Source organism: Enhydra lutris, unplaced genomic scaffold (assembly GCF_002288905.1).
Source record: "Enhydra lutris kenyoni isolate GAN:26980312 unplaced genomic scaffold, ASM228890v2 scaffoldscaffold13, whole genome shotgun sequence".
NCBI classification, from domain to species: domain Eukaryota; kingdom Metazoa; phylum Chordata; class Mammalia; order Carnivora; family Mustelidae; genus Enhydra; species Enhydra lutris.
The window spans coordinates 17937710-17952883 of NW_019154097.1; the positions used below are offsets into that span (position 1 = coordinate 17937710).

The window sequence follows — 15174 nt, forward strand, 5'->3', positions numbered from 1 at the left end:
AAAACTTTTTACCATAATCTTATGAGTATGTGTGTGTTTCTATTTAAGTCTCCTGTTACATTTAATTTTCCTGAAAATCTTACGCACTCTAATTGTTTTTTGGCTGTGCTATAATGAAGAACATATAAGGCAATCCTGAATTTTGTTCCTTTGGAGGAAATATTTTCTCTTGCCAAATGGTGGGAGGACTATTTTTTCATCTTTTAGATTCAAAAGATTTGTAAAATTCATCTGGGAGTAATTCTCTTTTTATTATTTTCTTTCCTTTCAGTAATGCAAAAATAATGGATAATGTGCCTTAATTAACAGGTTTACATCATTTTTGTCCTAAAAATATTTTCTTTTAGTATATCTTTGAGTATTTTCTATTTCTTACATACTCTAGTTTTCTTATGGGGAAACATTATCTGTATGCTGGATTTCTTGCCGGCTCTTCCCCCTCAGCTGTCTCCTCATATATTTTCACTCTTCCTTTTTTCTGTCTGCATTCAGTTCAGACTTGTCAAGTTCTCCTGTTATTTGTCCAACATCTTGCAGTGCCATTTCTTTATGGTTTTTAATGACAATTTTAAGTTCTTTGGTGTCCCTTTCACTTCTTTGTGGTCTTTACTTTCTTCAGTTGCTACTATGTTCAAGTTAACTTAGTTTTCAGCTATTTTACATTTCATCCTGATTTTTTTCCCCGTGAAAAACTCTTCTATAGAGGTCGTCTTTAATATACGTCAATGAAAACAAAGCAAAACAAACAAAAATTTTTCTCATGTGTTCTGCTTAAGATAAAAAAATAACTTTCCAGTGTTATTTGCTTCCTCCACATAATGTGGACCACAGAATTTTTTTCACCTGCCCCATATGATTTTTGTACAGTCTAACAGTGCTGTATGAATGTAGAAAGTTGTGTTTGTGTGACTCAAGGGTGAGACCCAGGCATAAGAAGAAGCAAGCTAAACAATACTCCTCTGCTTCTTCAAGTTCTCGAAAGCCTTGAAAGCCCCACTGCTCTCCCTTCCATTACAGATACATCAAGAATTCTAAATCCTATTGTTGTTCTTATGACCACATTGTATCCCATCACATTCATATGCACGGCCCTTTCATTCCACACATGTTCAGTTGGCCCATATTGACAGGTGGCTGCCCAGAAAAGTGGCAGTGTAGGCATGAGTGTTTTTAAAAAGATACCATTGGGACATATATATGTCCCAATGCATAGGCATGCATACATATACATACACACAAACACACACACACACACACACACAATTTCCTCCTCTCTGAATCCTTTAGATTCTGAATGAGCAACACTGCTATTATCTCTAATTTCTTTAATATTCTTTAATTTCCTTTTATTTTTAATCCCAAATATTTTAATTTGGAGTTAACCAGTTTTTTTTCTATGTCATCTATCCTATTTTCTATAGGATAAACAAACAAATATCATGCACAAAATTCTAATTAGTCCAACTAGTCTTTCTTCAGCCTCTTCACTTGTAATAAAGCACATGGATGAACATAACATTTTATATTTAAATAGACTAAATTACTCTGGCCTTCTCAGACAGAAGCGCACACAGCCACGGGCTAGGAGGCAGCTTCTCCCCAAGGCTAGGGTGGGTAAGGACTCACATGCCCTCCAGTAACCCAACAGGAAGGCGATGCTCTTCCCTTTTCGTGTACAAGATATGCAGAGGTGCCAACTGTGCTCCTCAGTCCCTGCCCATTAGCCCTGAGATAACAGCAAAATCTCTCAGGCTGGAAACTGACTGACAATGACCTATGACTTTTATTATGCAGATTTTTAAAACTCGATGTACCTTGTTTCTGTCCCTTTGTATTTATTTTCACACGACTTTGAGAGAATGCATATTAGGGATTCCTCATCTGTTACCTTCTGAACTTCACAATTCTTTTCCTCCAGGAGCATTAACTACACTTTCAAAACAGAACAAGACAGCGTTTCATCTCAGGGATTATATGCTATCCTTCATAAAGTCTCAAATTATTTACAATAAAAGGAACCTTTCAAAAACACTTTTGCAAGAACAGTGATGATGTTTTAAAAATACGGAATCTAGGGACGCCTGGGTGGCTCAGTTGGTTAAGCGGCTGCCTTTGGCTCAGGTCATGATCCCAGCGTCCTGGGATCGAGTCCCAGATCGGGCTCCTTGCTCAGCGGGGAGCCTGCTTCTCCCTCTGCCTCTGCCTACCACTCTGTCTGCCTGTGCTCATGCTCTCTCTCTAACAAATAAATAAATAAAATCTTTAAAAAAAAAATACGGAATCTAGGCTCTGCCACACATTTGGCCTTGACATGCTATGACTCATCAAGTTTTGTTCTCTATAAAATATCTTAGAGAATACTGCCTGGCAGTAAAGGAGCTCTTCTGTGCAAAAGAATGGCAGGCAATGGAAGAAAAGACTCACAGAGGACTCTACAGATCTGGGATGCACCCGCTCTCCATGCCAGATTGCTACAAGCTTCCCAGCATGCACTGGGACCCCACGGCCTGCACCAGACTGCCATATTTAGGTAACAAAGCTCTCTCAAGACTTTAGAGCTTAAGACAAATCTATTATTTTGAAGAAGCTAAGCTGTGAACTTAAATCTCCCAATATTTCTAGGCATTTCTAATGTATTTTTTGAGTTCTGCCCTTTTTAGATACTTAATTACAGAATCCTGCTATCTATCCTAATTACCCAAGTTAGCATTGGGGTTTAATTTCATTTGTTCGGAAAGAAATTAAGGAGCACTTTTAACTGCTGCTGAAGATCTTATTTCGTAACGAGAGCTTGTAACATTTTTTGGAATGTGCAGAGAAAAGGCTAAGAAACCTCATATTGTGTCAGATGAGTGGAATAAAAGAATAAAGTCCCCCTTCTGAGCCAGCAAAGCAGATTTCTAAGCATGCAAAAATAAGCCACATGGCTGAAAATGCTGATCTCACAAAACAAAGCTGAATCTCTGCATGCTGTTTAATGAACTTCGTGTGGAAGGAACGACGTTGTTAGCCCTAACAGCTGGTTTAATTTCAATGACACAATCCTTTCTCATTCGAATGCAAAGAATGTTTTCCAGTTGTATATTGAAAAACTGAAAGAGAACTCACATTTCTTAGCACTCTCTCACAGAATATGTGAGGTTATCTGGATGCTCATTTAAAACAAATTTTTATCCTTTCCCCCTCAGATTATAAAAAGGAAAACTTAACAAGTAAGTAATTTTGTTTGTGCCCTTGAACCCTTGTGTATGTAATTGGATTCGTGCATGCGTATTTACACTCATACTTAACGAACAGAATGTACTTTTTTGCTAAGCTTACTGGTGTAAAACATGAAGGAAGATCATCAGAAATTTCAGCTTACAGCTCCTAATTAGGCCATAAAGAGCACTGTTATTTACTAAATGATACAAATAATATCCCCTACCCCAAGGTTATAACTTGCTTGATCCCTTCTATGGCTACAAAGTAAGCCAAACTGAAAATGTCACCTTTTGATTTTACATTTTTGATTTTCATAACATCTAATTATTTACAGATGAAAACAAATATTTATTTGTTCTTTGAGCCAATTCATGATCCTCATTTGTGACAACAGATCTTTCTTTTGGAAATGGGTGTTAAGACAGCTAATTTCTAGCATAAAGTTTACAGGGTCAAACCGAACAGTTTTAAAACTGGGTGCCTCAAAATCCCTAGGGAAGAATTCAAGAAGGTTGCTTGGAAAGAGATGTCCTAGACACAAAGTTGTATCTGAGGATGCTTTAACCTACCAGAATGCAGAAATCTTCAGAATGAAACTAGAAAAGTTTTCATGTCAATTAACTTCCTCTGATTTGAGTGATCTAAGGTTTAAATCGTAATAATTTCCTGTGATCTATCTTCGGGGCGTGACTGCCTCTGCACCTGGCTAAGAGCCAGGCCTTGAATCTTCCAGCTTCCTTCAAGGACTGAGACTTAGAGTATTAAAAGAAAGAATGCTACTGGTCCTACTTGAACGGCTTGGTGTTAATAAACAACAGCAGCATGGAAACCCTAAAAATCTATTACTCTGGAAGCCTGTCAAATTGTTATTTCCAAACGGAAGGAAGGAAAAAGAAATTTTTCGAATCTTTGTCATACAAGCAGCTAAAGTTCAGTTTGATTGGACCTTTAACTGGTGACTGTGGTCTTCGTTATCCCTTGATTGTTTACTCATTCATCCATCCAGGCATTCATTCCACTGTGTGGAAGGTGCTTACCTTCAGTCCTAGACTAAATAGGAACACACACACAAAATCCATATTTCTGCCTCGTATACTGATTCTAAAAAATTGTGAACAGCATAAATTAGTTACAATAAACCAATTCCCTATTCTTAAAAACCTAGTTTTATGAAATCTTTGGTACCTGTAAGAAAATGAACTGCAAATGTCATCAGTGGATCATTTCACTTGGCCACGTCATGGGGAACATCTAAAACCGTGCTCCCTGATTAAATGCAGTTATTATTGAAGAAATCAGCTCCGGCCTTTAAGGTAGGTTGATAGCTAAGCAAAGAAGGCATCCTGACTAGATAGAGTGTCCCATATTTTATGGAGTGTATAAAGCCCTCAAATATTTCTTACCAGTGCACTTTGAAGGGTGATGGAAGGTTTTTGTTTTTGTTTTATTTTTTTGCTTGAACACACACAGTAGAATTTCAGTAGTTTTCATTTCTATAATTTTTCTTTTGGCTGAGATGAAGTATGTTTTTGAGCTTGTAATGTCTTTGTACTATTTACTTTGTCTCTTTAGCAGGCATTTCAATATCCCTGAATTCAGCAGAGCTGTACGCACTCTGTTTTTCCTCAGATGGGTTTGTGGGTGACAGTCTCTGCCTCCCAGCTGCTCTTCAGATTAGCTTTCTCTCACCTAAAGAGCCGAAAGCTGTATCAGCTGGACACATTCTTGAGTGACATTTCTCTTCCGTCAGTAATCTACAGATGTGATTTCACTCTTTTCTAGCTTTTCGTTTTGAAAACGATCAGTCGTCTGATAGGAGTCTGGTTACTTTTTCCTAGAAGCAATTTGCTGCTTCTGTTTAGAAAGAAACTTGGAGATGTTTCTCTTTATCCTTATTACCTGCCTGGTGGAAATCCTCTAGAATGGTGTGTTACTGAACATCTCTTTCCCCTCTGGAGAGTTCAGGCCGCAAGCAGGCAGAAGATCTTTCTAAAGCCAAAAGCTGGTCACGCTACTCCACTGATGCTAGTCCCGCCACGGTTCTCCCCACTCACTGCAGGGCAAAGTCCAAACTCCTTACCTTGGCATGCAAGGCCTTTTATGACACAGACCTGATCTCTGCAGCCTTATCTACACACACTCCCCAAGTCCTTTTAGGTGCACTTTTAGGAAAGCACCACACTGCTTGGTTTGGACCCTGAGATATGCTATTCCTTCTTTGTGGAATACTTCCTCCCTCTCTGCCCCCCTTTCCTCCTGCTCCACCCCACACATACTCCTTCAACTGGGCATTCCCTAGTCAACCTTTACACTTAATTTAAATTTATTGATTTTAGAAAACCTACCTAGTGTGTCTAGACCTGGAGCTGAACTGCCCCTGGATGTTCAGAAGCTTATAAGTTTTATAAGACTTCTTACGTTCTATTACAATTATCAATTTACTAATTGTTCCCCAGCTAAATACTTGAACACAAAGATTTGTCAGGTCCACCACAGTATTCTGGATACCCAACATCAATGTTAACTTAGTGAATACATTAACGTGTGGATGAATGAGTGGATAAAAATTCTCCTGACGTGATAAAATCAGTGAGAGAAGAAAAAGACAAAAAGAAGGAGACCCAGATTGATAATTTGGATCCAAAGAGATAATCGGTCACTAGGGAAGACCACAGCAAATAGATCAGAAGTAATAAACAAGGAATAACAGAACTATCCAGAAAGGAAGATATAATTAAATCAATGAAGCAAAATTATTATTCAAACAATGCCAACTTCTGCATTTTGAAAATAAATCTTACTAAGTCTTCATGGATTAATCTCTATGTCTGACATACTTTTTTAAAGATTTATTTATTTATTTTGGTAGGGGGCAAAGGGAAAAGGAGAGAGAATCTGAAGCAGACCTCCTACTGAGCATGGAGCCCAATGTGGGGCTCTATCTCACAATCCCGAGATCATAACCTGAGGGGAAATCAAGAATCGGGCACTTAACTTGCTGAGCCATCTAGGAGCCCCATGTCTGATATTTTTGATAAAAAATTACCCTTATATTTACTAATGAGATTACACAACCAATTTTGCAAATTACATTACATTCCCTCATGTGTTAAATATAGTTTGAACCGCTCTGTAAAATCCAGATACAAAAATAGTCGCCTCTTCCTGTCTTTCAATGCTTGCTCCTACTTATTATTAGCAGGAAGTTTAGCTTTCCAATTTAAGCCCCCCTCCCCACCCATCTTGGATTAACTAAAAAAAAAAAAAAAAAAAAAAAAAAGCCTTCATATGACTCAGTTCAAAAAAAGACAATTTGGCTTTCAAGCCGATCATAAAGGAATCTAGGAAGTCAAAGTCTACCACTGCTGTGATACCTGATGAGAAATACTGTCACTGTTCCTGCACAAATGCACTGCTGAGCTAGTCTTCCAGTTCCAGTGCCTGAGCTGATGATCTTCCTGCCACAGCAATGACCAAACTTGGGTCTCCACAGGCTCTAAAACCAGTTGCTAGCCATTGGTGCTCAGGCCATAGAAAATGTCTCCACTCCTACATTAAGTCATCCAATGGGCACCCCTTGTAATCTCTGGCTACTTGTCATCACTTTTATTAAGTGTCCTATTTCAAATGGCTTTAGGCATCTACTGTAATAAAAGCTTTCTTTTGACTTTGGGATGTGCTATATGAGTATATTTCTGTATATCAAACACATTCTTTTACTATATTGCAGCCAATTGCTAACATCTCATTTAGGATTTTTTAAAATCTATGTTCCTTAATCTATGTATGCACTTTTCCCTTGTGCTAACATTGCCAGGCTGTGATGTTAGTATTCATAACTTTCTAAAATAATTTGATAGATTTTTCTCTTATTGGAACATTTTATAAAATCTGGAAATTTAATCTCTTCCAAGACCAAAAGAATGTATCCTTAATTCTATAATGACTTTTAAATTTCCTGGTTATGACTAACTTCAGATTTTCTGATTTTTCAAATTTGGTAATATGGTCCTATCATTTTTCTAAAGATTTAAAAAATGTAACTACATAATTACATATTACTGCATTTTTATTTCAATCTACTGTAATAACTCCTTTACCATTCCTAATTTTGTATGTTTGTGCCTTGTCTTTTAAAAATTAAAATTCCACTGATAGACTACTTTATAAATGTAAGACCAACTATTGACCTCTTTTTAAATTCTAGCACTTGTGGTATGTGTATTCTAACTTATTAATTTCTGCTTGTACATGGTTGTTACTTTATCTGCTATTTTTCTCTGTTCTCTGTAGTTTTTGTTTCTTTTTCCAAGTCTTGAGTTAAATGTCTAGCTCATTCAATTTCATCCTTTTGATCTAGTGGAGAAAGATAACTCTATGAGTTTACCACTGAACTTCCCTTTGGCCAAAGCTTATATGCCCTATCAGGAAAGTGTTTTTGAACCTGTCACTATGGCTACTTTTTACTCTTTGAGTGAAAAGTTATTGAAATTTTTTTTTAGATGTCCTAGTGGATTTTACTTAGTCTATTGTTAATTGCATTTTAGTCAAAGAATAAATACACATAATTTCTGCTTTTGAAATCTGAGATTTACTTTTGTGGCTTGACCAAAGATCATGTCTGTCAGTATTCCGCAAGTATTTGAAAATAGGGTTTATTCTCTCCATGTCAGGTACGAAGTACACTGTTTGCTATTAGAACATTCTTGTCAATTATATTATTAAGATACTCTGTACCCATGTTTTTGTCTTTACTCAACTGAAAGAATATAAAATATAAATTAATAGGGTTGTTTTAATAGATACACAGAGGACTTTGCACTCTACAGAGTGACACAAACATGGCATCATTTGGTTTCCAGAGTAATGCAGATTTTGCCTTGTCTTCATATTTGCATGGACCTTTTAATAAAAGTTTGACAGGAGCTCAATTTCTGGATATACTCACTTCCCATTTGTGTCCCTATATTTCCACTCTTCATCTTCTTCTATTATTTTTGTTTTGTTTGTAAAACAGTAAATGTAATAAAAGCTCAGCTGTAGATGATCCTGACCACAATTTCATGAAATTATTTCATTTAATAACTTAATTAGCTCCATAATTGTTGTCAGGTCATAAACAACATGATGCAATTTAAGAAGCACTAGCCCAGGATCTGCATTTGTCTTGGAAAAATTGGTTCCTTTCTCTAGGTCTCATCTTCAAAGTTCTGTGATTCTGTAAGCTGGACTGACTTACAACTGGATCTCTGGATTCTTACCCTTGGCCTTTAGAAATATATAACCAGGGAGAACCTGATCCACGAAACCACACTCTTAAAATTAAATTTAGTTTACTAAATTTGCTTGAATTTAGTGAAGATTGCTTGAATGCAAAGACTGCTTCTTAAAAGTTTAAGAATGAATGAAAAGAATTTTGTTTACTTACAGCATTCCCACCCATGACATCCTCAAAGCCGAGCGTGGACATTCCAGACTTGCCTTCCTCTTCCTCTTCCTCGTTCTCTGTCTCACCTACATACTCCATGACTGTAATAATCTCCATCATGTCCAGCTTTGCCATATTTGTGTTTCTTACTGTGACTACTTTTTATTGTTGCCGACGACGAAAACAATGGAAAAACAAGAAAAGGTGAGATTCTAATGTAAGCTAACCCACATGTAGTAATGTTTTAAAACCTACAAACTGAATATTGGAATTGGGGGCAGGAGGAGGAATATATATAACACTGCGTCTCTTTATGACATCCATTGCCTTCCTTTAAGATGAAGCACCCCGCCATGATCTTTAAAAATATCAGTAACTTTTTGCATAGAATCACATGTCCTAAGGTTAATTTTTCACAGCAGGTAGGATCTAAACAATAATTTGGAAGAATATGGCTATTCTTGCTCCCCATCTGCCCCCAGCCCCCAGGCCCACTGCCACACCAGACTGGATAGTGACAAAATTCCTAAGAAAAGCTACCTTCTGACTCCCAGACCAAAGAAAGTATTTCTTGCTCTAAAACTGAAGGATCTTCGGCTGCCTTAGTGTAATTTGTTTTGTTTCCTCCTAACATCGTATCTCTTTAAAACCCAAGCCCGAGTACAAAGATCTCACCTGATCCTGAGTTTATCACTGGTCTTCCCTGTCTTACTTGCAGAGAATCAGCAGCAGTAACCCTCACTACTCTTCCTTCTGAGCTTCTGCTAGACAGACTTCATCCCAACCCGATGTACCAGAGGATGCCCCTCCTTCTGAATCCCAAATTGCTCAGCCTGGAATACCCAAGGAATAACATTGAATACGTGAGAGATATTGGAGAGGGAGCATTTGGAAGGGTATTTCAAGCAAGGTAAAGTTACCCATGTGAAAAATCTTGCCACGGAAATATGTTGTGTCTAAAAAGTTACCAGAACACTACCTTGATGCCTAGGTTGTATATATAATAATTATCATCAAATAATTCTTCACATTGTTAACCTCATTTTACTGAGTACTGTACTTTGAATCTCAATAATTTTTCCTCTCTGCTGAAAAACAGGGCTGGGTAGGAGAGAATCTTCATTTATGTAGTGTTCAAATTATGAGCAATTGGCAAAATTTAATTATATTTCCTTTTCAGAAAATAATTTTATTATTTTAATTTTTATTTTTATTATTTTTATTTTATTTTATTTATTTATTTATTATTTATTATTATTATATTTATTATTTATTTATTTTATTTATTTATTTTTATTATTTTAAAATAATTTTATTATTATAAAAATAATTTTATTGTACATTTTAACCATAATTTCTTGCATTGTTTTTAGTGACTGTAAAATTTCTCTTCCATTTCCTATTGCTATTTTCTCCACTTTATTTAAAATTTACTTTGAACTAGTAGTTCCATTTAAGAATTCAGAGCCTGGGGGCGCCTGGGTGGCTCAGTGGGTTGAAGCCTCTGCCTTCAGCTCAGGTCGTGATCCCGGGGTCCTAGGATCGAGCCCCACATCGGGCTCTCTGCTTGGCGGGGGGGCCTGCTTCCTCCTCTCTCTCTCTGCCTGCCTCTCTGCCTACTTGTGATCTCTCTCTGTCAGATAAATAAATAAAATCTTTAAAAAAAAAAAAAGAATTCAGAGCCTGACATGTGTAGATATTAAATAGATGTCCATAGTATGGCAAAGCAGAAAAGGGGGAAAATAATGTAAAAATGCCAGAAAACAATGAGCTCAAGAGTAGGGCCAAGGCTAGCCCATTTATTCCAGTGTGAACTGGAAGCAAATGCCCTCTCTGCATGGATGTGGCTCACAGACACACAGCTGGGCCACAGAACGTGGACTTGGTTTTAATCACCAATTGTCATTTTTTCCTGGTGTTCTTGGGCAGGACACAACCTTACTGTCACTCATAGTAGCCCTCCTATGGAGGTTACATGATTAATGAAGATCTCACACATATACTCATGGGGAACCAAAAATATGCAAGGCACCACTTCAGGTTTCAAAAGGATATAAAGATGAGTAAGCCATGGTGCCTGCCATCCAGGAATTTACATTCTGGCCAGAGATCAAGGGTTTAGGGCAGTAATGACAACCTCGTTGGATCTGTGTACTTCAGATTTCCTGACATTTACAAATAATGCATTTTTCAAACAACCTGTGTTGAAAACAGTCCCAGTGATTTTTATTAACTGGCATCAAAAAGGTTTAAGTACAATCTACTCTTGCCATCTTTTTTTTGATTCTGTAGCTCTGGGAAAGGCTGCAAAAGTGGAAGGAATATATGTGAATGTGTGTAAATGAATGTGAATATGTATATGTTCCTGATAGTTGATCTCTTCCTATATAAATGTATCTCTCAGGGCTCCGGGCTTACTTCCCTATGAACCTTTCACAATGGTGGCAGTGAAGATGCTCAAAGAAGAAGCCTCAGCAGACATGCAAGCAGACTTTCAGAGGGAGGCAGCCCTCATGGCAGAATTTGATAACCCTAACATTGTGAAACTCTTAGGTATGAAAATAGAAATGAAAAAATGTATTGAATTTATTGAAATTATTTGCATTTATTGCAAAACGGAGTCTTTCCAAGTTTTCCTCCTTCATCCTACACTTGTGCCTTTTCCATTACTTCTTCATCAGAGGGACATCTCTGTTCCTTCCTATATAGTATTTTTTGCACCATGGAATGGAACATTGTATTAAATAACCAAAGTTCAAAAAATTGTTTTTTTAAATTGCTCATAAAAATTGTTATCATTTCTTAATTTGTCTCTCTAGAATCTATAAATATACTGATGGCTAAATCCCTGGAATTAAAAAACAGCCCCCAAATAAAAAAGCCAAGATAATGGTATTCATTACTTTTCTTCCTTTTTGAACAGAGACTTCTAATTTTTGCCTGAAAGAAGAATCCTAGATTTCATAATCTATTTTTACAGTGATATGAAGTTGTGAAACCCAAATGATTTAATATTTCAAGGTGTCCCATTTCCCTCTCAAATATAGCAAGAATTTAAAATTTGCAAATGTCCTCCTGGCACTAAATCTGAGGCTCTATATATGCACATTTTTTTTCTTTCTAGAACAAACACTGTAAAACCTAAATTTTGAAATGTTTCACTGAGTACTTCACCTAAGATTTTTGCCATTGTTTTTGTCATCCTTTCCAAAGTTCATACATCTTCCTAACCAACCTTCTCCAAAGAAGTAGAAGAAACACAGAACATCACACGTTCAAAACAAGCATCCATTCCTAAATTCACTCACCAAATGCATATCGAGCACTTGCTGTGCCAGATACCCAGCAGGTGTGTGGGATTTAAAAAAGAGTAAGACATGATTTCTGCTTTCAAAGTGCTAACAGGTTGGAAGAGAAACCTCAAACAAATAGATGATTGTCATGAGATGGCACGCCCTAAGCCTAGAGAAGGAAAATCTATCAGTAGGGCTGGGAGCCCAGGCATTCTAGCGGGAGTGACAGATAAGCTGAACCTTAAAAGGAAAATACGGGATGTGTGACCAGACAGATGGGGTCAGGGTTGGGCTGTGATGCTGTCCACAGAAGGCCAGGCCCCCTAACTTTCCAACCTTGGTCACTGGCTGTCAGAGCGCTCCTCGTGGAGGGCCACGGTAGACACCCCGCATAACAAGGCGCGTGATTTCGGTTGCAGGTGTGTGTGCGGTCGGGAAACCCATGTGCCTGCTCTTCGAATACATGGCCTACGGTGACCTCAATGAGTTCCTCCGCAGCATGTCCCCGCACAGCCGGTGCAGCCTCAGCCACCGCGACCTGTCCGGGGGGGCCCAGGCGTCCAGCCCTGCCCCACCGCCCCTCTCCTGTGCCGAGCAGCTCTGCATCGCCAGGCAGGTGGCCGCTGGCATGGCTTACCTCTCCGAGCGCAAGTTTGTGCACCGGGACCTGGCCACCCGGAACTGCCTGGTGGGCGAGAACATGGTGGTGAAAATCGCCGACTTCGGCCTGTCCAGGAACATCTACTCGGCGGACTACTACAAAGCCAATGAAAATGACGCCATCCCCATCCGCTGGATGCCCCCCGAGTCCATCTTCTACAACCGCTACACCACCGAGTCGGACGTGTGGGCCTACGGCGTGGTGCTGTGGGAGATCTTCTCGTACGGCCTGCAGCCCTACTATGGCATGGCCCACGAGGAGGTCATCTACTACGTGCGCGATGGCCACATCCTCGCCTGCCCCGAGGACTGCCCCCTGGAGCTGTACAACCTGATGCGCCTGTGCTGGAGCAAGCTGCCCGCCGACAGGCCCAGCTTCCCCAGCATTCACTGCATCCTGCAGCGAATGTGCGAGAGGGCGGAGGGGGCGGTGAGCATTTGAGAGCAGATGGCTGCCCAGGGCAACGCCGCCTTGCCCGCTATGACACTGTGGGAGCCCCTGGCATCGCAGCCCGGGTCCCTAGTTGGGAAGGAATGCTGGCAGACCCCGGGAGCATGCGCAGTCTGTGTCCCGGCCAGAATCGAGCCTGCGCAGAACTCACGTGGGAGACCGACGCATGCCCAGTCCATGCCGCAGAGGCAACCGTGGAGCCTGGTGTGCGGGGAGGCAATGGCGTCCTCTTCGGTCCTTAAGCTAGCTGGCGGCAGACTTAGACTCTGCTGCATTAAATTTTAATACGAGATGTGATGCAGGGCTTCATTTTGAATAGAGTTAATTCCCATCCATTATGAAAGTAGTGTCTCTTCCTGGAAGACATTTAGGTCAAGTACGGAAAACTGAGAAGGAAAAAACATGGTCTCCCCACCCGAAGATGGGTGCTGGTGTTTTTGGTTTTTTTCCTTATTGAATTTCTTTCTCGCATTTATGAGTAATTTTATATTTGTTTGTATTGTACAGAGTTGTGGTATACTTTATTGAGAGAGGGCTTCTAAGGAATAAAATGATAAATCAGTAAGGCTGTGTTCTTACTGTGATTTTTTAATTTCCTTTTCTGTCTTTGTGTTGCTTCTCCTGTGGAAGTTTTTCTTTTGTGGCCCTCGTCATAAATACCATCTGCTTATTTTATTCCTACAGTTTTTCTGAAAAAAACTTTTGTGTCTTACTAATTTACCTTTTTCTTTGAAATTTTTATTGGTATCTTTCCTTCACTTTATTTCTTTCACTTTCCACAACTTTCTGTCCTTTTTTGGTTATTTAACTTTTTTTTCTTTTTACCTCATATATGCAACAAATACCCTGACATAATAACTTTTAAAGTAACACTGTAGACTGATATGTATATAACTTCTGCAAAGTAATAGCATTTTCTTCTGAACATGCTTGTGAAGCTACACATTTCAAATTTGATATTCATTAATTTATTGCCACAGTCTATTAAATCTCTTAAACCATGGTTTAGGAGATGTCACAAGATGGTCTTGTGGCTCTGAGTTATTTAAAACTTGATGTTTTTGTGCATTCTGACATTTTATTTTTCCTGACAGAAACCAATTCCATAGGCAGTAGAATTAATGTAGTGTTATTTATCAACTTTCTGCAGGACTATTAACCCAATCCTGTTACATTTTTATTGTTAAAACAAACAAACAAAACAAAACCAAACACCTCTGGAACTCAGATCCCTGGTACACAGATTTTTCAGAAGACTTCCACATGATAACATCTTTTTCTAAGCTCAACTCGAAAAATATGAATTTATTTAGGAAATTATATGAGCCCAAATTTTCCTGAAAAGCAAATAAATGGGGACAAGAAAATAACCATATCTATGCAGACCAACTTACTAATTCAAACTAATTGGTAGTTAGGACAATGGAGCAATGGTCTGAATTCTTTAAAGTAGATTTTTAACCGTCTGCTCGAAGAAGCCGCCTGAAATCTCCAACTCTGCCTCTATGCAACAACTTGTCCTCTTTGCTGGAAAACCTGCCATTTCTTGCCCAAAGCCCATCCAGGCAACCAATACAAAAACATAGAAATTACCCTGGACTTTGCCCTCTTCCTCACCCCTGACAGTCTATCAGTTTTACTTTCCAAAACCCTCCTGCTCATATCCCTTGCCTTTCAATCCAACTGCCCATTACTCAGACTCTATCACAACCTTCCTTCCATTTCAGTGCCAGCTGGATTCCATGGCTAGAACAACATGAGGACAAGCTTATTCCGAGTTCTGATTCATCAATAGAGAAGTCAGAATTCAGGACAGAGAGCCAAAGAGGTGCTTTGGATCAAAGTCAGGATTGTAAGTCCAAAATTAAGACAGTCATTCACAGGGCTAGTTGAATAGTAAGATTGCAGCCTGTGTCCTAAACAAAAGGCCAAGAGGCCAATAAAGCAGAAAAGCTTGAGAGGCCCAGGATCCCTTGTGGACCTTTCGTGTAAATATCCACGGCATCCTTGACTTGGTTCACACCTGTGTGTCATAGGTGCTCTCCACACTTCAAAGCGGTCTTCGGGTTTCCTCAGCTGAGAAAGTTTTATTACAAAAGACACGGAAGTCAAGACAACCAAAAAAGCCAGCACACAGA

General features: G+C 38.9%; 1 protein-coding gene across 3 annotated transcripts in view; it reads left to right on the forward strand.

Moving 5' to 3' along the window:
- LOC111146122 (muscle associated receptor tyrosine kinase) overlaps positions 1–13027 on the forward strand; it is an 89578-nt gene extending 76551 nt beyond the window's left edge. For 2 of the 3 annotated variants that reach the window (XM_022501521.1, XM_022501522.1), the window contains 5 exons: positions 2355–2530; positions 8635–8836; positions 9351–9542; positions 11037–11185; positions 12345–13027. In XM_022501521.1, coding sequence (XP_022357229.1) covers positions 2355–2530; positions 8635–8836; positions 9351–9542; positions 11037–11185; positions 12345–13027 — 1402 coding nt within the window. Of the gene's footprint in view, positions 1–2354; positions 2531–3188; positions 3213–8634; positions 8837–9350; positions 9543–11036; positions 11186–12344 lie in introns of all 3 variants that reach the window. The other variant, XM_022501520.1, reaches the window with a different exon arrangement.
- Positions 13028–15174: the final 2147 nt, after the last annotated feature.